Here is a 24339-nt window from a genome sequence, read left to right on the forward strand (position 1 = left end):
GAACATGCAAGTTTTATTTTACAAATTCTTATGAGCACTAAGTTTTTTTTAATAGCCCATGAACAACTGTTTTTTTACTCCTATCTTCATATTGATTTGACCCCTAAAGAGTGTCATTATAGCTAGAATATTATTAATCAGTTAACATAGTGAACAAGTTCTTTGTTAACTAGAAATTATGTAAATAATGCAGTTTATTTTGCAATTATTGACAAGTACTTTGCTAAAAGATGAGGGAATAATAAAAGGAATAATATTGGTACCTTAAATAAAGTAAAAGAATATCTTGAAATAGTTGACTATCAATAGGCACTTTTTTTCTCCCCTTTGACAATTGCAACTGAAGATGGTGGTACATTGATAGTAGCCTGGGATCATGGCTCACAGTTCAACAGTACAGCCAGGCGGGATACAATGATGTGTATTCATTTAGTGGATGTTAAAACTATGCCTTTTGGATTGCATCATTTCTTACACACATAGGCGGGAAATATTTCTATATGAAAACTATTTAAAAGTTAATGAAAAATGGAATTTTCAGTTAAAAAAAAAAGCAATCATAATTAAACTTTACTTATTTACATAACGAATCAATAGTTAATTTGCCATCTGATTGATATATTCATTATTTATAAAACATGCACATGTAATTCAGTCCTTTACAGAGCTGAAGAGTGGTTTGTATTAAACCTGGCCTTACTAACAAGAGGAGGAGGTTTGACCAGGATACATTTTTTTATGTAGCCATTTCTCTTCTTCTTTTATATTACCAATTTAACTGAATAAATTCTTTTCTGGTTTGAAATGAAAATTTGGTGTTAATTCAATTTTGATATTATATCCCAACTCAAAGAGTGGGTGGTTTATTGCATCAACTTGTCTGTCTGTCTCTCAGTCCACCTGTCCGTAACTTTTGATTCATGTTACACAGCTTCTGTAATATGTGATATTTGGTCTGGAACTTTATTATGATGAGTAGTACTTTGTTAGCGAATATCAGATTTCTTTTTGACAATACTTTGAGTTTATATAATAAAAGAATAAGGTCATGTGGTATTATTGCCTATTCAATGAGACAACTATCCACTAAAGTTCAAATGAAGTAGATGTACTGATAGAATATTTTTTTGTCGCATATTTCTCCCCAGCTACTGTAATAAGGAATCATATGATAATTGGTTTTGATCTTTATGATGATTAGTTGTACTGTGTAAGCGATTTTTAGATCTGCCAGGCAGTCACTTCCTGTTTGACAATACTTTTTTTGTTTTTTACACCGAGCATGGAATTTGTTGGCTAATGTCAAATAACAAGTGGGGATATACTTTGACTGAAATTTTGTGCTAAGAATTTTTCATGACCTTATTCTACCCTCAATCCATTATTTGTTGAACCTTGTTTTTTTTATGTTATCAAATCACCTATTCCCAAAAAAACAAAATATTGAAAGTTTTGAAAAAATATTGTAAACCTTTGAACTTCCAATTGCAGCCTATTTTTTCTTAGACACAAAATGTGCATTGTACATATTTTTAGATTATAATTCTAGCTTATTTTTCTATTTTAAATATTGAATCAGTTACCGATAAATGCAAATTGAATATCATGGATAAAGAAAGATAACTCAAACTCAAAAATTTATGTAATGTTTTCTTTTCACAGTTTACAATTCTGAGAAGCAATTATTTGTCTTGAATTTTAGAGGATTATCTTTTGATTTCCCAATAGAATCCAAGTTTGAGGTAAGTTTGCATTTAAGTATGTTCAATTTTCTTTTCTTTCTTTGTTTTTATAAATGTTGCATAAGAAAAATATAATGTTATCTCTCTTTTGCAAAACTAGCAAGAAAATCAGTTTGATTGTTTATATTTAATTGCTTGATGTTTTTTGGATTGAGAAGGTCTGGGTTAAAACCTCATTGAGACAGAGATTTTGTTGGAAAATTGAAATTCATGCCAATTTTGATGTCATTTCAAGAACACTGAGATATTGATTCATATACAAAAAAAAAATATATCTTCCATTTACTCATTGTTTTAATTTTGATTCAAAGGTCATAATGACCTTTAAATCCCAATTTGAAATTTAAGATAGAAAGAGGCTTCATATTGTGGCCTAATCAAACCTACTGTTTTAATTATTGGGAGTAGTATATAAATGATCTATTTCTATTATGATGATATGAAAAACTTAATTATGATCTATAGATTTCACAGGAAATCACAAATGACAATTTTAATCAACATGTGGTTTATAAATATCAGAATTTTTGTCTGGGAAGGGTTATTCAGTGTAAGCACTTTTCAGATTTGTAAGATACTAACTTCCAGTTTTCCAATATTATAAGTTACAAGAAGGGGTATGCTTAGCACGACAACTGTTGTGTAGAAAAATTCTACCACATTTTTTGTAATTTTGCACTTCTATTCTACAACATAATGCATATTCCCATTAAACTTCAGTAAAATTTGTTACATCATAATTGTAAGTTGTTCTTCTTCATTGTTCCTTGACATTATTTTGAGGGAATTAATTTTGTTGTAATTTTTGTCCAGAAGTTTATCAATGTGGATAATAAAAAAAGTATCTACCTCTATGTCTTCATGTAAATATGTTTACAATGAAAGCAGCATAATTTTTTTTTTCAGCCTAAATATGCCCATGGTTTAGGATCATTACAGTTTCCAAATGGTTCCTCCCCAGTTGTATCTAGGATGTGTATATATACAGGAAGTAGTTTAGTTGATACAAAGTAAGTTAGTTTTTTTGACGTATTGAAAAAAGCCTTTGCTGTTAAATGTTAGTTTTACCTGTATTTTCATGTTTAGACAACAGACAGAAAATGTGGTTAGGATTTTGTTGTTGTTGTGGAAATAAAACAAATTGTGTTATACTTCATATATAGGAATGCAAACTAGATTACATTATGGAGCTTTTCTATATATGAATAGATATATATATTTTAATTTTGATAAAGAAAAACCTTGAGAACATGTTTATATATTATCATTGAAAAATACAATCAAATTGCACTGTTTTTCAGTGTAGCATCCAATCTATTTACTTCATCTTATCATCAGTAGCAATCTGCAAAGATGTCAAACTTCAAAATAGGAAATCTTCCTCTGACATAAATTTTTAGTTGGAACCCATTTATGTTGTTTTAATTGTTATTTTTGCAGATGAATTATAAATATATTTAAACAGTCCTTACAATAAACTTACAAATGAAAAAATAAGCAAAAAATAACATAAGGAATCTGGCATTTAGCATTTTATGTTGTGTAAACAAACCATATTTTGACAATTAGTTGATTTTGTTAAAAGACAAACAACTACAGTACTTATAGTTAAAATTCGTAAGGGTTCCATGGAACCCAGTGTCTCGCCTACTTTTGCTGTTAATCGCAGGCTCAACAAAAATGAGGAAAAAAATCAATAAAAATATTCCTTTAGATACTATCTTTTGATTGTAAGAAGCTTCTGTCAAAGTTTGGTATAAATCAAGGATAGTTTATGAATCTTATAAATGTTTTAAAAACTTTAACTGCAGACTGTATTTAATGATAACTGGAAGAAAAACTTAGTCCATTTATCAGTAAAATACGGATAAACAGGTACAAAATTTTAACAAAATTTCCTTCTAGATACTAGCTTTTGATCATAAACAAGCTTCTGTCCAAGTTTGGTAGAAATCCAGGATAGTTTAAGAAAGTTACTAAAATTTCAAAAACTTTAACCACAGAGTGAATATTTGTGGACGCCGCTGACGACGCTGACCGAATGTAGGATCGCTATGTCTCGCTTTTTCGACTAAAGTCGAAGGCTCGACAAAAATGATGAAAAAGGGGATGTGGAAAATGAGATTTTTTTGTACAAAGTAAAATATTTTATCTTCCTATCAGTATTATCAATCTTTAGAGGAAAGTAGCAAAATTTTGGTTATTATTTTAAATTAAGGAATGTATCTCCCTCATGCAAAGCTCTGATTCCTTGCCTGACTTTGGCTTACTTTTTGGTCCTTTTTGGTCTATAGCTCTTCCATCTTTTTAATAAGCTTTGGATTTTCAAACATTTTGGCCTTGAGCATCACTGAAGAGACATTGATTGTCGAAATGCGCATCTGGTGCAGAAAAATTCGTACCATTTATGTTATTGCAAAATTTTGATAAGATATTGAAAGATTTTCACCAATACATGGAAAGTTATCACTTATGGAGTATTGTGATAGAAATGCTATTGGACATCTTATAAGAACATAATGTAAAATAAAGTATGTATTAAAGACAGAAAGTCATTCTGTGAAAACTAATAACCTAAAGAATGAAAATTGCAGACAAGGTTGTCTTGCAGGAACATATAGTTTATTAGGGAATAAACAACTTAAAACATCCTTATTGCTAATTGCTTGATTCTTTTTATTTCAGAGCACCTCCACTGCCCATTCTTTGTTTCCATGGTAATTGTTATTTAGATTGTTTAGAAGTATTGAGGGAAAGAAATGTGACAAAAGGATTAAAGTTCTTGTTAGTAACTGAAGGTTTGTATAGTATTTGCTTTTGTCTTATAGATCTACAGCAGATGTGTTATTCATATTAGGAATAAAAGGGAACTTAGGTATATGTCAATGAGGCAGCAACCTGATAACAAAAAAATCCAAAAGGAAGCTAGAGGTTCAGTAACAGTCTACATATGATCTTTAGCAATAAACAATGCTTAAACTATGTGTCAAGCTCTAAATCACAATAAATTTAGATACTGTGGATTTATTTTATTTTCATGGATACCAATTTTAGTGGATTGAGGAAAACATTCTTTCTGGGATATTTGATTTCATGGATTTGCCAAAATCTGTATACAAGCCTTTAGAAAATGTGTACTTCATTGAACATTCAAATTTGTGTTTAACCTATTCCCACAAAATCCACAAAAATTGGTATTCCACGAATAATAATGAATCCACAGTAAGTAGTGAATAAACAAAGAACTATCAAAGATGTCCTGGGTGTGTCGGTGGCTAAATAGTCTAAGTGGTTGATCTACAGAAATCACTAGCCTGTCAACACTGAGGTTGTGAGTTCAAACTCCGCACATGGCAGGTGTGTTTGACTACAATCTTAATTGACTAGGATTGCCAGTTTTCCTGCCGAAAATCTGTGGTTCTCTTTAAGAACTCTGGCTTTCTCCACCAATAAAAAGTAACCGCCAGGATATAGCCAAGAGTACTGGATATTGTGTTAAACATCAACAATCAATCAATCAAAGATTTGCCTCTGTGTTTAGGGAATACATGTGTATGTCATGTTTGATAATAAAAACTCTTACATAAATCTTGGAAATAGTTCAATAGATTTATTTATCACCATAATTGCAAATTTAATAAGTACCAACTTTAGAGATGGTGTACTGTACATACTTGTTTTTATAGACCTAGATTGGACTAAAAACTCACAATGCTTAACATCAATATTTACAAGAATTGAAACCTTAATGTAAATTTCATTAATGTTGGAGTTTTGGGCTGATTAATGAGGTTAAAAAGAATAAAGAGTCCTAAAAATGTAGTTGACTAATATGTAGAGAAAAATATTGATTTTTATTTACATTATATAGATAAATCGAGTGGTTTTTTTTTTTTTTATGAAACTCTATTTTAGGAGTGGAGGCTATATTGCAATCAGTTTGTCCATCAATCTATTCATATGTTTGTCCATTGGTCTCTCCGTCCAACAAATATTTTTTGTCAGACTTTTTCTCAGAAACAACTGAACATGTTCATATGTGGTCAGCAGCTTAATAGGGATGAGTAGTTGTGTGTTTGCACTTGAAGTCTTTTCTTATCAGTCAGATACCTACTTCCTTTTTGCTAATACTTTAAATTTTTTAATTTGTTGTACTAACTTAAAAATTTAGTCACCCATTTCTTCAATACAACTGAACAGATTGGCTTCAAATTTGGTCAACAGCTGAATGAATTGTAGTATGTGTACTTAGCATAACAATGTGTAGATAAGATTAAGTCAATAGAACAATATTTTATTTCAGGAAATGGTCCTGGTAAATTAATAGACCCAAGAAAAAAGATTGTAGAAAGAATAGTACAGTTTGGTGATTCCAGTCAGGTAATAATTTGTAAAGCTTATGTAGCATCAAATAATGCTACTAAGAAAGTAGTATTTATGGTGCACCTTTTTTTATGCCCTCGCCGTAGCAGATGGGGGCATTAAGTTTTACCCTTGTCCGTCTGTATGTCAGTAGGTACGTCTGTACGTACGTTCGTCTGTACATATGTCCCAAAGTTGGTTTCCGTTCTCTAACTTTAGTTTGCCTCAACCAAATGTTATGAAACTTATACACAATGCTTGTTACCAAAAACACAGATCAAGTTTGAATTTTGGTGGCATCACTTTAACCGTTCTAGAGTTATTTTTTAGATATCTGCAAAGTATACAATTAAAAAGATGATAATGCTGTGGAAATTGTATTAACTCAAATAAGTATAATGATGTTTGAAAAATCTCAAAAGTACTTCACACAAACTCATAGAAGTGTTAACTAATTGCTTTGCAACTGGCAATTTAAATTTCAATTTCAATTTTTGTCAAGAGCTATTTGAACATATGAGGGTCTCAATATAAGGGGTTGTTTCTGTACTCTTACAAGTTTATTTCTCTATTCTTTATTTTATTTGCCTAGTATTCTCTATCCCATATTTTTTTTGCCTACTATTCTCTAGTCTTTATTGTGTTTGTATAAAATTCTCTATTCTTTATATTTTAGCACTATATTATTATGTATTCTCTATTTTATTGGCCCAGTTTTATCTATTCTTATTTTTTTGGGTTCATTATTCTCTTTTCTGTAAACCCCCAGTCAGATCCTTAACATATGGCATATACCTAGGTATATTTTGTGCATGTATAGAAAAAAATAACACACAGATAAAACTGTTTGCTTCTTGTAACTGATTCACCTATTTAAGTTCCATCAGAGCAATTTTACTTTCATACAACATTTTTTATGCCCCTGCCGTAGCAGAGGGGCATTAAGTTTTACCCTTGTCCATCTGTCCGTCTGTCCGTACGTACGTCCCAAAATTTGTTTCCATTCTTTAACTTTACTCTGCCTCAACCAAATGTTATGAAACTTATACACAATGCTTATTACCACAAAACACAGATCTAGTTTGAATTTTGGTGGCCTCACTTTTACCGTTCTAGAGTTATGCCCCTTTACAAATGGAAAAATTGCTGAAAGTTTCGTTTCCGTTCTCTAACTTGTCAACCAAATGTTATGAAACTTATACACAATTCTTATTACCACAAAACTCAGATCAAGTACAAATTTGGGTAGCCTCACTTTTACAGTTCTTGAGTTATGTCTCTTTATAACGTTATATGCAAGTGGGGGCATCATCTGTGTCCATGGACACATTCCCCATTTATTTTTTTAAATTGCTCTTAAAAGAATAAGATAGAATTAAACACTTGCAACAAAATAGTAAAAATCTTTCTGTTTTTCTGTTGTAATACAAAACTGCTTAAATAGGTAAAAGTATGGGTTAAGTCATGTTCACAAAATATTTACGTGTAAATCAAAAAGGAAAAAAATAAGCTTGTTTAAGATTAATTAGGATTTTTATATTACCTGAAAATACACATATCAGTTTATGACTTTCTTCACATTTTTTATCTTAATAAATACAATATATTTATATATTTACATGATTTCATTTTCTTTATAGGATGTTATTAGTGCCTTAGGTTGTCCTGGAAAAGTGTACTATAAAGCAGAAGATAAAATGAAGATTCATTCCCCTTATGTTCACAAGCGGATACGATCTCAATGTTCCGATTATTTCTTTAATTATTTTACGCTTGGTGTTGTAAGTATTGGTACAGGTTTAAAAAAATTCTGAGAGATTTACTACTCAGCTGATTCCGAAAAAGCCATAGGATAACCTTGGCCACGAACCCTTGATCCAATGTTCTGTAACCAAAAAGTGCTAATGTTTATATAGAATCCCTAGACACAACTATTTAACAGCCAAAGTTAAATATGCTGAATACTGTAATAAATTATGAAAAGATTGGACCAAAACTGATAATACAACACAAATAATGCATGATTAAAGGGTCTTTACTTATTAGTCCCCTACTGACGAAGTCGAAGGGGACTTTAGGTTTGCACTCTGTCCGTCTGTCTGTCCGTCTGTCCGTCTGTCTGTCCGTCTGTCCATCGGTCAGTCCGGCAATCAGTTTTCCACACCTTTTTTCTTCGTTCTTGAAGATATTGATTTGATATTTGGTATATAGTTTTGCCATGACAAGTTATAGATCAAGTTCGAATTTTGTTCTGGTCTGATGATTTAGTCCAGAGTTGTGGACCATATCTAATGTTAGAGTACTATGTTAAACCATATTTCTGTACAAAGGGAGATAACTCATTTTTAAAAGACATTCTTTGGTAAATTATTTAAAGAATTTTTTGGCAGGTTTGTTTGTTATTTTGTATAAACTAATTTTCTGAATGCTATATACATATAAAAAAAATTATGAAGTGAAATCCTTTAATTAGATAATAATCTATTTTTATTAATGTATATATTACATTACATTGTGTAGATAAAAATTGTTGACATTTTATAGATAAGTTACAAATCTATATTAGTTTGTGACAAATAAAAGAAAAAATATTTGGAACTATTAATTATATTTGATTATAATTTGAAAATAGATATACTCTGTATTACATCATATCTAATTTTAGAGAACTATTAATCATATCTAATGTTAAAGTGTTTTCCACACTTTTTTTCATCATGCTTGAAGATCTTGATTGATAATTGGTATATAGTTTTATCATGACAAGTTATACAGATCAAGTTTGAAATTTTGTTTCGGTCTGATAATTTTGTGCAGAGTTATGGTCCTTGGACTTGAAAAATTCACTCATTTACTGTGGATTCATTATTATTCGTTGGATACCAAATTTCGTGGATTTCGGTGGTATTGGTGAACCACGAAATTTAATGTTCAACGAATGACACATTTTCTGTAAGTTTGTATGCAGACTTCAGCAAAACCACGAAATTAGATATCCACGAATATGCAAGTTTTCCTTAATCCACGAAAATTGGTACCCACTAAAATAAATGAATCCACAGTAATCAGTTTTCCACACTGTTTTTAGTCATGCTTGAAGATATTGACTTGATATTTTCTTTTTGTTTACACCATGACAAGTTATAGAACAAGTTAGCTTTTTGTTCCAGTATAATGAATTTTTACCCGGTAGGGGACTATGTATTGCCATGCAATACTCTCAGAATGCTTGTTGAAAAATTTAATTTATGTGCCACAAAGAAATTATTTTGTATTCATAGTGATATCACAGTTTTTTCTATGTAAAATTTGAAGTATTTTGACCAGAAATTTGAAAATAATGTAAATCTGAGAGCCAATTTCAATCCTTTGGGACTACTCCTTTACTTCTGCTAGTGATTGATGTTTTAGATGGAAATATATTCAGAAATATGCAGGACTAGTGTGCAATCAATATTTGAATTAAATGCTCACCATCTGATATGCTGCCATTCACATATTTAGGACCAGACCTGCCATTCACCCTTTATATTGCACATATTGTTTATAAAAAAAAACAACACACACACAAGAATTTTGTGTACCGGTATTTTAAAATCATAATGATAAAAAAAAAGAAATGGCAAGCATGACAAAAAATTCCACTGAGTAGTAAATTTGAAACTGAACTATAAACATTTATTGCAGAAAATGTAATAATGTGTAAAATTAAGTATTTAGAAAAATAGGTGTATTAAAAATAGATTGTTACACACCATTTTCCATATATCAGTCTGGATATCATCCAAAGACAGTCATATAACCTGAGGTCTAAACCCAGGGTTGGATAATGGTATTTGGACTGATTTTTCCAACTTTTTATGAAAGATAACAAATGCATTTATGTGAATCTAAAATTTTAAATGGATGATAACTCGTAGTAATTTTCGCACAAACAAAAATGGATAGACTGCTTTAAATATATACTATAAATATCTCAATAAACAAAATAATCTAGATACATTTTATTTCAGGACATTCTTTTGGATGCCAATACACATCAAGTAAAGAAGTTTATTCTACACACTAATTTCCCGGGCCATTATAATTTTAATATGTAAGTTTCAATTTTATATGTTTTTGCAAAATCAACATTATTTTCCGTCAATAGACATTACTTTATGCAAAGTAGATTTTGAACTTGGATGATCTTTAATTAAACTTTAACAAGTATTAGAAAATATTCTAGCAAATATGTTTTCTTTGGTTATGTATTTTAAAATGAATATGTGTGTACACACAGTATATACCTGTTTGTAGGTACTATAGATGTGAGTGTAAGATTCCTGTGATGGTAGAGAACACCAAACCAAAACTGATACAGACAGGAGAAAGTGATGATGAAGAAGTTAGGGTTATTACAGCTTATTCTAAAGTAAGCTACAAATATTGTTACATGTACAGCTTATATAAAAGTACTTGTTGTAATGTACTTATGTTCAAGGTCAATCAAGAACAAATACAGCAAGTTTGTGACAGAACAATTTGAATATTTTCTATGAATTTGTAACATCGAAAATCTGAAACCAGGAACAAAAAAAAATTCATGAACTAATAATTTTTTTTATGAACCTTGAAAAATGAAACCCAATATTAAGAATTTCACAGCTTATACCAATAAGACATGTATTGAAATTTGTTTTTTTGTGTTTGACAAATAAAAAATGGAAAATGATGATGTTCAAATTAAGGCTTTTTAAAAATGTATTCTATAACTAAACAAACACACAAAATTTCAATAGGAACCATGCTAAATCAACTTTTAATGATGAAATCAGTGTGTATATTGAACAGATTGAAAATATATTATTGATATTGAATAAATACAACATCATATACAGTTTTGTGAGTTGATAACATGAATTTTCATCTGCTTAGAAGATAATTTTTGCATCAGGTAAATTAATGAGTGATGGATTTCTCTAAGAAGTGAATAAACACAGAGAGAACAATAGCTATTCAATAGGTCAATTGAACTGACAAAAATTTAAATACCTTGACCAAGAGGAGATGACTCTGTGGAAGAGTTACATTTGGTTCGCAATAAGATGTTACTAACTAAAAATTAAGTCAAAATGATTCTTTGACCTCAATTTCATGGATGATTATTCACTGCTAAGGTGTTGTTGAAGAATTTTGTGAAAGGAAATGAGTATAAGGGAAATGTGGAGCATGGAACTTCATCAATTAAAACTTCAAGATATGAAACATTACAGTGACATAAAAAAAAACTTGTATAAGATGGGAGGGTTTAATTTTAATTTCACAGTTCATTGGTCACAGTTGTATATTACAATTTGACATAACGCTGGTATTGTTCTTATCCTTCTTTGTAAAAGTTGTCAGTGAAGCACTGTGTACAAAGGATGCATTTTTTATTGAATTTGATGAATCCTTTCTATTTGTTAATTCAGAAATTATCATTAGCTTTTTATAACACTGAATTATGTGACTGGGTGAGTATCACAATAATAAGAACTAACATTCCGTAGCTAACTCATATATCTGTATGCAGATTTTCCTGAAATCGCATTAATTTATCACTCATTTTTATCCAATCTTCAAAAATTGAAATAATAAATGCACATAATAATTTCTGCTTTGACAGTATTTGAAACACTGCTTAAGACATAAAGCTAATTACCAATTAATTTTGTGAAGAAAGCTATTTAATTTTTCTAATATACATACACTCAAATAATTTATTTCAGTGGGATTCTGTTCAGAATTACTTAATAAGACCAGACCAACAGCCAGTGATATTAAATAGATCAGCATCTACAAATACTAGTAATCCCTTTGGATCTACATTCTGTTATGGCGTACAGGATCTTATATTTGAGGTAAAGCATACTCTAATCCTATTGGTTTAATTAGCTATTCAATGTTTGTATTAAGTTTAGACTTTCAAATTTTGGCCTTAGGCATCACTGATGAGACATTTTTGTCAAAATAGATTTCTGCTGATCTGGTGCATTAAAATTGGTACCATTGATGTTATTAATCAGCTGTGGATTTAAGTTTTTGTGTCGTCTGCAACAAAGGTTGCAGAAAGTAAGACATAGGGATGCTAATCCAAGGGCAATATGTATTAAGCTTTATTTTTTCAGATGGTGAAAGAACTGGATAATTCATATCTGGTATACAGTTGCATTATAGTTTGAAGTTTCTGTCTAGTATATGTCCTTTGCCTTTGACCCTATTCTCTTGTTTCAATGACCCTTTTAAAAAATTAGTTTTTCATCATGTAATTTTTTCAGTTATTATGAGGAATAGAACAACTATATATTTGTTTGTAGAATTATTGCAAGGTATCCATTCATGTTCATCAGACAGGGTTCACCTTTTTCAGTTTTTGAGGGTTTATTGGGCAATGTTGAATTTTCATGATTAGGTCAATTTCTCATAGATCAAGTATATTCTGTGTACAGAAAGATTGTATGGTAGACATGATTATGGAGATCTTTTTCTATTTTGTTTTAATTCTGAGCATGTTTTAAGTGCCAATCTGCCTAAAAAAGGTGAAAACATGACAAACAGAAACCCACTCAAGTTGACATTAATTTTTGGTCAAATTGTATAACGGTGCACAAATATAACATTCGTTTCCTTTTCCTGTTCTAGTAATTCAAGATATTATTTGGTTGAAATGCACTAGAAATTAACAATTATGGGGAGCTAACTCTGTAATTTGCTATCATTCTAACCAAAAGTAACAAGACCAGACCAATTCGATTTCTCGAATTACCAGACACGCAGAAACAACCTAACTCAGGATGAGGATAACTTCAAAATAGGATGGTTAGGTCGGTGGAATTTTTTCGGCCATGCTTTGAATTTTTTCTAAATTGCCTGATTCTTACAAAGACTGGCACTTAATTATAATGAATGTATTTTTTTGATATTATATTTCAGGTAATGCAGAACCAACATATAGCATCAGTAACTTTATATAGACCTAAATCTAGTGTATCTTGATCTCATGTCTAGTTTGATTGGCTTAAACTTTCTCAGTTGATCACACAGATGCAAACCAACAGCAACAACAATAGTGATTGGCTAATGAACTGACCTATCAGAGATAAATATCATTGGAACTTAGTGTAATTACTGGTCCAATCTGAATGAATTAAAGTATTTGAATTAACTAATGTACCAATCATTACTGTTATTTATTTGTTGCCATGACTACAGAAGAGGAGACAGAAATACATCACTGACTGAAGAATTCCAATTGAAGCTCAAATTATGAAAAAAACCAGTGGACCAGTTTAAACGGCAGGGATGGCCTAGGCAAAATGAAAAAAACTCCACATTTCTCATCATTAAATGTTTTAGATATCGATTTTAGAAGCAGATTTAAAAAAATGGTGTGTCTGTGTGTGATTTGTTATGTCTGAATGAAATTATTTTCATACTGATCAGTGTACCATTGCTATATGTTCCTGTCTGAATGGAATTATTTTCATACTGATCAGTGTACCATTGCTGTATGTACCTGTATGAATGGAATTATTTTCATACTGATCAGTGTACCATTGCTGTATGTACCTGTATGAATGGAATTATTTTCATACTGATCAGTGTACCATTGCTATATGAACCTGCCTACAGAATTAAGTCCAATGTTCAATGATATTTCATTTACCTTAATTAAACTGTAGCAATATTGTACTTCTGTCCATAACATTTATTATGTATTTGTTGCAATGTTTTTCTCCATAAATAATTGAGGTAGAGTGATTGTTTCATAAATATTAACCTTATTTTGTATATTAAACCAAATCTACAAATACAGATGGTCTGGTCTTTGTATCAGACTTTTAAAAACAACTGAGTGTTAAATACATTGTGTTTTATTTTGTTTTGAAATGTTCTAGATCAAAAGAAAACCTATTAGGAGCCATTATTTTGATCCTATATTCAGGCAACCATAGTGTAGAAATATCATTTGTTACTTTTGTTTTTTCAATGTGAAGGCAAAAACATGTCATAATTGACAACATCAGTAGCCTCAATATCTTTGAATAAGACATTTTTTGGTAAAATATCTGAACAATAAATAGAAGATGGAAAAATGATGCAAATGTGGAAGGCTTTGCAGGTTTTTTGCCTATATGAAATTAGTTTAAAAGATCTAAAAAGGAAATTTGCAAGACATGGTTAAGAATAATTACTGAAATCTGATATACTTGTATATTTTAAATATTGGAAAGATTTATAATGTTTTTTTTATTTTCAAATTAAATTTATTTTTAAATCAAAGGAGATAAAAAATAGTTTCCTTTGCATGAACACATTAAGCAAATATTATACATGTGCTTGCATACAAGCGTATCATTAATGTTACTAGTTTTAAGCATTATTAAATTCTATTGTTATTGAAAAATATATTTTATTTTTTTTAAAGTGCTAAGAGTTATATTTTACTTTGATTGTTAAAATCACTAAATTTTAAATAGTGGTATAAGATGTCTATTATTTTTAAGCTGAATTTTATTTTAAAACTTGAAATTGATGCAAATTGTGACATCATAAAAAGAACACTGATACATAAATTTTCAAAATAGACATATTTTCTATCTAGTCATTGTTTTAGCTATGATTTATTACGATAATGGCCATTAAATCCTTATTTGAAAATTCAGCTAGAAAAAGGGACTTTTTGGGCCTTATCAAACCTACTTCATGCAACAAGAATAAATCATTTTCCCATAATCATCTTATTCAATGATCTCTTTAAAGTATTTCTGTGTGAGTATGTGAATTGAGTGAAGAAAATTTCTTTATTAATGAGATTTTCAAAATACGCAATTATTTTCAGGTTTATATATGGGATACAATCACTATTAAAAGAGAAAATATTTCAACAGAATATGTTCGTTGAACAACTAACATGATACAAAAGTTAAAAAAAAAATGTTTTGTGTGTCTGCAGTTGCGGTACATCTTATATATCTTACAACGATGAAGTGATTATTAAATTTTATATTGAGCTTTTAGAAATTTATCATTTATTACCGCCATTCTGTATTTTGTGGGTTTGGCAAAAGAACATTTGTAATTTTTAAAAATGCTATGTACAAGAAAGACATATCTAATTTTTTCAATTATAAAAAGGGGAGGGTAATTAACTTTGTCATTGGTCAATATAAATTTTAGCCTTTTTTATCATTTGATGAAATATAACTTCTACAAAAGTTTTTAACTTTTACTATATTTCCTTTCACACAGAAATTGTGCTCAATACTAATGTCAGTATTTGTGAGTGACTGTGATTTCAGACCATCCATGTCATTTTATCTTGTTAAACTATAGTTTTAGGTGCTTGTTTATCTTATAACCATTGATTTTACCATTCCTTTGTCAACCATGTTTCGTTTAAATTTATCAAAGTAAGTTCTTACACTGATTCAGTAAAATAAATATCATGAAGTAACTGTTTTGAAGGTCATAGGACAAAGAAAAATGGCAACCACTATCAGTTTTGAAATTTTTTAAAATGGCATATTTGAATTTTAACTTTCCCAGTACCAGGTATGATTTGATGATGGGGGGGAGGATAGGTTGAAGGGCTATTTTTGGCCAAGATCAGAAAAAAATTTAAATATCTAATTTAAACATAAGACTTGAACTTAAAAAAAGAGGAAATATAGGAAATTGATTTTGAAGGGTAATATTTGGAATAGTTTGTATTCCTGAGGTGTCAAAAGAAGAATTCAGTTGATTGTGATATTATGCTTATTTGTACATACTGAATATTGTCATATATTTATTCTTTGTGTAACATAAACGTTATGAATGTGTATGCCTAATTAACATGAATGAGGTTTTTAAGTGTATTTATGTATAGATATAAGAGAAAAAGGGAAGAAATATTTACAAAAAAACTACAAAAGGGAATCGACTAACACAAAGATAAATAATTTACTTAAAATAATGCAATAGTTTTTTTTTTCATATATGCAAATATTTCAGACATACATATATATCAAACCTTTCAATATATAGTCACCAGTGCTTTGTTCAGATTGAATGTATGCATTTTTTACCTACTGCATTTAAGTCTATGTCATGAACTGAAGCCAGCATCTGGTTTATTGCTTTGCTCTGAACACAAAAAGTAGGAAGGCTTATTTGACCTTAGCAGATTTTATTTTAATTCAGAAAGTTATGTATTAAAAAAGAAATTTTTAGCTATGATATATTTAAAATTTTTATTTGACAGCCAAGCAATACAAGATGGAATCCTTTATATATAATATTTCTGATCGTAGGAGTTACAACCAGTTATTACTAAGACTAATAGATTAACCGAGTCAATTGCTTAGTTGCCTGTCCCAAGTTTGAAATTTTGTCAGTGGTTGCTGTTAATCTTTTCATCTTATTATGAATCTGTTGTTGATGTCTGATCTGAAGGTAACTGCTTCATGATAGCATGCTTGTCCAAGTGCAGGAGGTCATGGATAAGATCCACAAGTGAGTCACTCCAAAGACTTGAAAAGAGGTATTTGCTGCTTTTCAGTTAAGCATTCAGTATTTAGGAGTAAAAACAAAGACTGGTTGGCTCAGAGTCAGAAATTTACCCTAGTAGGATGACATTATTCCTGTATACTGCTAATGTGTGAATTACATGTATCAAGATAAAAATCAGCTTAGTGTGTTGGTCTAGTACATAATCCTATTGCATGAACATTTTCTAAGCTATAGAGATATGCATGTTATATTTGCCACCACTAGCAGTTAAACACTCATTCATTTGAAAATAGGTTGTCTCTTTGAATTTTACTCAAATTATGTAAAGACTTGTTTCAGTTTGGTATTCTTATTGACAATTACTTCCATCTTACTTTATTCATATCTATGATGGATTGTAATTTTTATGGTCCTCAGTTGTGTGCCTTAAAATTTTTTATTTTAACATTTTGTTTTAAAGAACAAATAATAACATGCATGCAAATTTCATTGCTAATATTTAACTATTATCTGAGTTTTTATCTGTTGGGCATTGTATTGTGGATAATGATATTGATTGCTTTTTTTTTTTTTTACGAGCAAAGATTACATGTTGAACATTTTCTGATGCTACATGTTTTATGATTATAGTGGATTTTCTCTTTTACCTAAAGATAAAGCTATGAATGTATGATTGTTTAATTGATCAGTGGCTGCTGATCTTTTAATGGCAACTTATCTTAGACAGTTTTCAACTTCTTTGTATCCCGTTTTGAGAATTGTTCTGTGTGTACTTTTGGATTCACTATTGTTTGTTTGATACTAATTAATTTTTTTAAAAATACAAGATTTGCTATAGCTGTGTACCGGTAGGTAAAATTTATCACGACCACAATATCAAATATCCATGACAATAGTTTTTCTTCAATCCTTGAAAATTGGTACTGACAAAGAAAATTATATCCGCAGTATTTTTATATCTTTGACTTTCCAAACTTTTGACAAATAGTGTTTGTGTTAATATTTATTTAAAGAACAGAGAATTAGCTGGTATCAAAAAAAAAAGAAGTGTACAACCAAATCCCTTGACAACATCAACAGCTCCGGCAGGCATTGTTGAATTTGAAGGGAAGATCTACCTTAAATATATGTATAGTAATTTTGTGTTCAGAGTTCAAATACTGTGAAAAGAATCAAAGCTTGCCAATGTTGTTTTTTTTGTTGTATATTTCATTTTGCATTTTGTGATAGCCTTCTCAGGGTGCTTCAAACATGTATTTACTTTATGTATAGAAATTTGCTTTTATTTGACTATTTTGTATTTTTCTCAAAGTTTTTACTAACTTTTCAATATAAAATAACTTTATAGTGCTAACACAAAAAACTTAAAGATTTTTGTAGACAACTTCTCAAATCTTGCTGAATAATACCATCATATATGCTAAAACAGGAGGCTGTAAAAATTATCATTGTGTCAGTTGATATAAAATATTATTGGACTTTATTTAAGAAAATGTGAATAAGGTTTCTTGGTTTGCTCTGCAAAAATGCATTTAGATGAATAAGTGAATACTCAGTTAAAATCATTCTTTTTTGAAAAAAAGTAAAAACAGCATGGGAATTTAATGCAAGAAGTTTGTTTTACCTGTGTGATATAATTATATAGAGATAAAAAAAACTTTCAGTTTGCTTTATATTGTAAACATAACATATGTGGTCAAATAAATTTTTCTAATAAATCACATAATACTGGGGTAAATTAAATCTCATTACGGAAACATCACTTTTTACAGTAAAAAGTTTGTTTTTTTCACAGTATTTTCACAATGTAAAATATTTTTAACATATTTAACATAAAAGGAATACATAGTTCTTGTTCCCAGTAGCGAACAAATATATACACCCTTAATCCATATTATTTTTGTTCCTTGATGATATTAATCATTCCACAAGTTCTATTGTTTTATGTTCCAATAGTAAAGAATATAAAATTCACAGTTTCAGAAGTCTAAATTCTAAAATAAAAATAATGTTACAGCATTCATCAGATATCTATTGTTAAGGTCTTGTTAACCAATCACAAAGTTTGGAGAAAGGTTTTCAAAATATTACCCAGAATGCATTAGATTGAGCAACAATGAATCAGCATTGCTGTATTTATTTATAGCTTCACCATTATTGTTTACATTTGAATGATATAAAGCTTGTGTATAGACATTTTGTCGTTATGAAGTATGAATGCTCAATTTTTTTGTGGTCAACATACTTAAAATGTTGCACAAGTATGATGTATATGAATCTTTGTGACATATCTATAGCCTTTCTTTGTGTAATCATTCATGCATCGTATGTACTAACTTTTATACCTGTGGAGTGAAAAAGTATGTATTAATTGAGTTCCTTTTTTATCATTTATGTATCAGCCCCAGGTTTATAAATTGGTCTTTCATGTATGGAAAGGAAAATATGTTTATGGTCAAGTCAAAGTAATTTATTGTTAATTTGATGTCTGTGCTTCATGTCCAATAGTCCACATTATGATAAGAAATCCACAAGGTGTACAACCTTACATATGTTTATCTTGTTTTCAATTAAAACATAAAATAAAGATCACTCGTAAAAAGTCAAGCACAAGTGCTCATAAATTTTCTGAAAGCTTAGAAACATGGCCATATGTCAGCTTTCCTTTAAAAAAAACTAGGGATATTATATAAATAAATAGATAAACATGATTTTCCAAAATTCAATATACATGTACCTTAAAAAGTTGAATTAAATATATACGGCTGGTATACAGTAGTGGAAAAAGCCACAATTCAAGCATTGAGTAAAAGGGGGGTACACATTTTTATACGACCGCAAAAAAATTTTGTGGTCGTATATTGGTATGACGTTGGCGTCGTCGTCGTCGTCGTCGTCGTCGTTGTCCGAATACATATTGGTTTTCGCACTCTAACTTTAGTTTAAGTGAATGGATCTTTTTGAAATTTGACCATAAGGTTAAATACCACAAAAGGAAGGTTGGGATTGATTTTGGGGGTTATGGTACTAACAGTTAAGGAATTAGGGGCCAAAAAGGGGCCATAAATGAGCATTTTCTAGTTTCCAGACAATAACTGTGGAACGGTCTATGGATCTCTCTGAAATTATACTACAAGTTTCCATACCACAAAGGGATGGTTAGGATTTGCTTTGGGGGGTTATGGCTCAAACCGTTTAGGAATTAGGGGCAAAAAAGGGGGAAAAACAAGGTTGTCCTGGTTAATGGACAAATACTTTAGTACAAAACATAATTTAAAGCAGTGTAAGGGAGATAAATCAAATACATCATTGAAATTATCTCCCTTACACTGCTTTTAAATTATGTATAAAGTAATGGTTAATGAACAATAAAGATAATCTAAAACAGTGTAAGGGAGGTAATCCAAATACAACGTTTTGGTTACTTCCCTTACACTGCTTTTAAATTATGTTTAAAGAAATGCATATTTATAAAGGAAGACCAGTAAAAATATCTGCAAATGTTTTCATCTTTTTTTTTTACAAAAAAATCCATATGAAAGATTTGACACTATATTTTTATTAATTCTATTATAAAATAGATTAAGTTAGCACTATGGTAAATTTAAATGGGTAATTATGGTTGCCAACTCCATTGGAAATTTGAATTGAGATTATGACCATATCTTGAGGGAAAGAATTTTGTTTGGGGGAAAAAGGGGGGGGGGGATAAAAAGAAATTGTGGGGGGCCAATTTTTTCTCATTTCAGATTTCAGAAATTAAAAAGAATTATTCTTCAAATATTATTTTTTTTTCAAATTTCAAATATTGAAAAATTTCAAGAAGTAATCTTTAATTGCACAGTATGGCGCATTAGATTTGTAAAATCTTTGATCACATTTATTTATTTGTTATGCCGAATCTAACAGTGTATTTAGATTTTTAATTTTGGGTCCAGTTTTCAAATTGGTCTACATTAATGTCCAAAGGGTCCAAAATTAAACTTTGTTTGATTTTAGCAAAAATTGAATATATGAGGTTCTTTGATATGCTGAATCTAAACATGTATTTAGATTTTTGATTTTTGGCCCAGTTTTCAAGTTGGTCCAAATTGGGGTCCAAAATTAAACTTTGTTTGATTTCAACAAAAATTGAATATATGGGGTTCTTTGATATGCTGAATCTAACCATGTATTTAGATTTTTTATTTGTGGACCCCGTTATCTAATTGGTTAATATTGAGGTCAAAAGGGTCCAAAATTAAACTTTGTTTGATTTCATCTAAAATTGAATTATTGGGGTTCTTTGATATTCCAAATCTAACCGTGTATTTAGGTTTTTAATTTTGGGTCCTGTTTTTTAAATTGGTCTACATTGAGGTCCAAAGGGTCCAAAATTAAACTTAGTTTGATTTTGACAAAAATTGAATTCTTGGGGTTCTTTGATTTGCTGAATCTAAACATGTGTTTAGATTTTTGATTATGGGCCCAGTTTTCAAGTTGGTCTAAGATAGGGTCCAGTATTTAAACTTTGTTTGATTTCAACAAAAATTGAATATATGGGGTTCTTTGATATGCTGAATCTAAACATGTATTTAGATTTTTGATTATGGGCCCAGTTTTCAAGTTGGTCCAAATTGGGGTCCAAAATTAAACTTTGTTTGATTTCAACAAAAATTGAATATATGAGGTTCTTTGATATGCTGAATCTAACCATGTATTTAGATTTTTTATTTGTAGGCCCCGCTATCAAATTGGTTCATATTGAGGTCAAAAGGGTCCAAAATTAAACTTTGTTTGATTTCATTGAAAATTGAATTATTGGGGTTCTTTGATATGCCAAATCTAACCGTATTTTTAATTTGGGTCCCGTTTTTTAAATTGGTCTTCATTGAGGTCCAAAGGGTCCAAAATTAAACTTAGTTTGATTTTAACAAAAATTGAATTCTTGGGGTTCTTTGATTTGCTGAATCTAAACATGTGTTTAGATTTTTGATTATGGGCCCAGTTTTCAAGTTGGTCCAAGTTGGGGTCCAAAATTAAACTTTTTTTGATTTCAACCAAAATTGAATATATGGGGTTCTTTGATATGCTGAATCTAACCATGAATTTAGATTTTTTATTTGTGGGCCCCGCTATCAAATTGCTTCATATTGAGGTCAAAAGGGTCCAAAATTAAACTTTGTTTGATTTCATCAAAAATTGAATTATTGGGGTTCTTTGATATTCCAAATCTAACCGTGTATTTAGATTTTTAATTTTAAGTCCCGTTTTTTAAATTGGTCTACATTAAGGTCCAAAGGGTCCAAAATTAAACTTAGTTTGATTTTAGCAAAAATTGAATTCTTGGGGTTCTTTGATATGCTGAATCTAAACATGTGTTTAGATTTTTGATTATGGGCCCAGTTTTCACGTTTGTCCAAGTTGGGGTCCAAAATTAAACTTTGTTTGATTTTAACAAAAATTGAATATATGGGGTTCTTTGATATGCTGAATCTAACCATGTATTTTGATTTTGGACATTGGACCATAATAGGTAAATTAAAAAAATTCAAGTTCTTAGACCACATTCTTTCTGTGTCAGAAACCTATGCTGTGTCAAATATTTAATCACAATCCAAATTCAGAGCTGTATCAAGCTTGAATGTTGTGTCCATACTTGCCCCAACTGTTCAGGGTTCGACCTCTGCGGTCGTATCAAGCTGCGCCCCAGTGAAGCATTTTATTGGTTATGTTTAGATGCATCATAGCAACAAAAATTATGATTACAAGAATATCTTCCATTACTTTGACTTGGCCTTAATAAGGAAATAAAAAGGTTTTCTGTGTAATGAAGTTTTTTGAAGATTAAATTTTTATGATTTATAATTGATCAGCATACCTTAAGTTTGTCCTTTACAAAGGAAAGAATATTCATTCACAAAAAACGTTTAAGCCTTATGGTAACTTTTTTATTTGGAGTGCTTTTCTTTGGAGGTTAATAAGATTAATTATACGAAAAACTGAATTTTTATACTATTACTGATTTTATAAGATACAAATAGTTCAAAGTTTAATGGTTAACTATTGAAATGAAGAGATGAAATATGATTTGAAGAAATTTGTTAAATGGATGTATGAATTTTTCATATTAATGTATAGATGATGAACAATCCCTGCAAAGGATTATAACAAAAGTTGTTATATAACTACTAAAATGTATACTTTTATAATGTGAAGATATGAACAGAGTTATCCCTGTCTCGCCCAACATCCTGAGTGAGACAGTAAACATGCACCTTTTCTCGTGATATATGAAAGTATGTAAATGGGTTTTAATGTTAAAGGTCAATAAAAAGAAATACCTGCAAGAAGGCAAGAAAGACTTGAAAATCTCAAATACCCTTGGCTATAATTTTTATCATATCTTACTTAAAAAGTCTCAAACACCCTTAGCTATAATTTCTATCATCTCTTACTTAGAAAAGCTTCCTAGACTGGAAATCTTAAACTTGGGTATCTTAAGATTTCCTCGACTTGAATTCTTTCATTTGTTTAATTTTAAATTTCAGGTTTTCATCTATTGAAATTTATAAAATATGAAGGTAATTTCAGAAACAAAATGAAATTAGTTTCATACGTTCATATAATATAACAGTCACAGACTATCCCTTTGAATTTGACCCCCAAACAAGTGGGATGAAGTTATTGACTAAATTTGTTCAGTCTAGAAGTTATATAAAAACTTTTGAGATGATCCCTTACATTCATGATAATCACTCATTTTATGAGATTATACTACATTACGAGGGTATAAAAAAATATTGGTAAAACTTTTCATATTGTTCCAAAAATTTTAGTCAATTATAGTTTCTTTGATCTTAATGTAATAATTGTTTTAAAAAGTGAAATTGATTTTATGATTTGAAAATTTTATTGTGTTCAAATGTCATTGAAATGAAGTAATTTATTTTTATTAAACTATGCAACTCCATTGTGTTTTTTATTTAGTTAATTGTGCATACATCATGTACATCTTATTAAATTAAGTTTTGTATTATTGTGAATTCCTCAGGTATATTTAGAAGAACAATTTATCTGATAACCAATTTACTTCCAAGTGTCCAGCTCTACTTAGTCTAGTTCAGGCTGTAGTTCACTAAATTATCCCAAGTGTTCAGCACTATTAATATAAAAATAAGGAGATGCGGTATGAATGCCAATGAGGACATATCCAGTGATTGTTTACAAAGTAACAGTCTGCAGGAAGACATGTCAACCTACCTGGACACATAATTCTGACTCTGAGAAGATGAGTCTCTGCTCTTTCTTCTTTTAAATGCCCCATGCTTAGCTAAGAAGTAGCAAATACCATTTTCAAAGTCTTTTGAACCCCGACATTAAAAATGTTAATCAATTCAAACAAGAAAACAAACAGCCTAATTTTTAACAATACAATTTACAAAAATAAATATAACAGACATGAGACATGAACCAACAGCACCCACTGAATTACAGGCTCCTGACTTTGGACAGGCACATAAAAAATGTGGCTGGGTTAATCATTTGTGTGAGCAATCAACCATTCCCTACCCTGGGACAGTGGTGTAACAGCACAACATAAGACCAAACTGTAAAATCAGTTGTAAATGGCTTAACTCGATAGATCAGAACAAACTGTAAAATCAGTTGTAAATGGCTTAACTCAATAGATCAGAACAAACTGTAAAATCAGTTGTAAATGGCTTAACTAGATAGATCA

The 24339-nt window shown here is 29.9% G+C and overlaps 2 protein-coding genes across 4 annotated transcripts in view; both read left to right on the plus strand.

The window, feature by feature from the left end:
- Positions 1–14129, plus strand: part of LOC127701505 (phagosome assembly factor 1-like) — a 54500-nt gene extending 40371 nt beyond the window's left edge. The window contains exons 6-14 of the mRNA XM_052205396.1: positions 1663–1742; positions 2649–2752; positions 4428–4540; positions 6046–6122; positions 7745–7885; positions 10118–10200; positions 10404–10518; positions 11855–11986; positions 13059–14129. Coding sequence (XP_052061356.1) covers positions 1663–1742; positions 2649–2752; positions 4428–4540; positions 6046–6122; positions 7745–7885; positions 10118–10200; positions 10404–10518; positions 11855–11986; positions 13059–13121 — 908 coding nt within the window. The 3' untranslated portion in view covers positions 13122–14129. The remainder of the gene's footprint in view (positions 1–1662; positions 1743–2648; positions 2753–4427; positions 4541–6045; positions 6123–7744; positions 7886–10117; positions 10201–10403; positions 10519–11854; positions 11987–13058) is intronic.
- LOC127701473 (zinc finger protein 507-like) overlaps positions 1–24339 on the plus strand; it is a 323989-nt gene that overhangs the window by 224012 nt on the left and 75638 nt on the right. The window contains exon 3 of one of the 3 annotated variants that reach the window (XR_007982052.1): positions 19619–20289. The exons of the other annotated variants lie outside the window; for them this stretch is intronic. The gene's annotated coding sequence lies outside the window, so the exon portion shown is untranslated. Of the gene's footprint in view, positions 1–19618; positions 20290–24339 lie in introns of those variants that run through there. 3 annotated transcript variants of the gene reach the window in all.

Source organism: Mytilus californianus, unplaced genomic scaffold, assembly GCF_021869535.1.
Source record: "Mytilus californianus isolate M0D057914Y unplaced genomic scaffold, xbMytCali1.0.p SCAF_5, whole genome shotgun sequence".
NCBI classification, from domain to species: domain Eukaryota; kingdom Metazoa; phylum Mollusca; class Bivalvia; order Mytilida; family Mytilidae; genus Mytilus; species Mytilus californianus.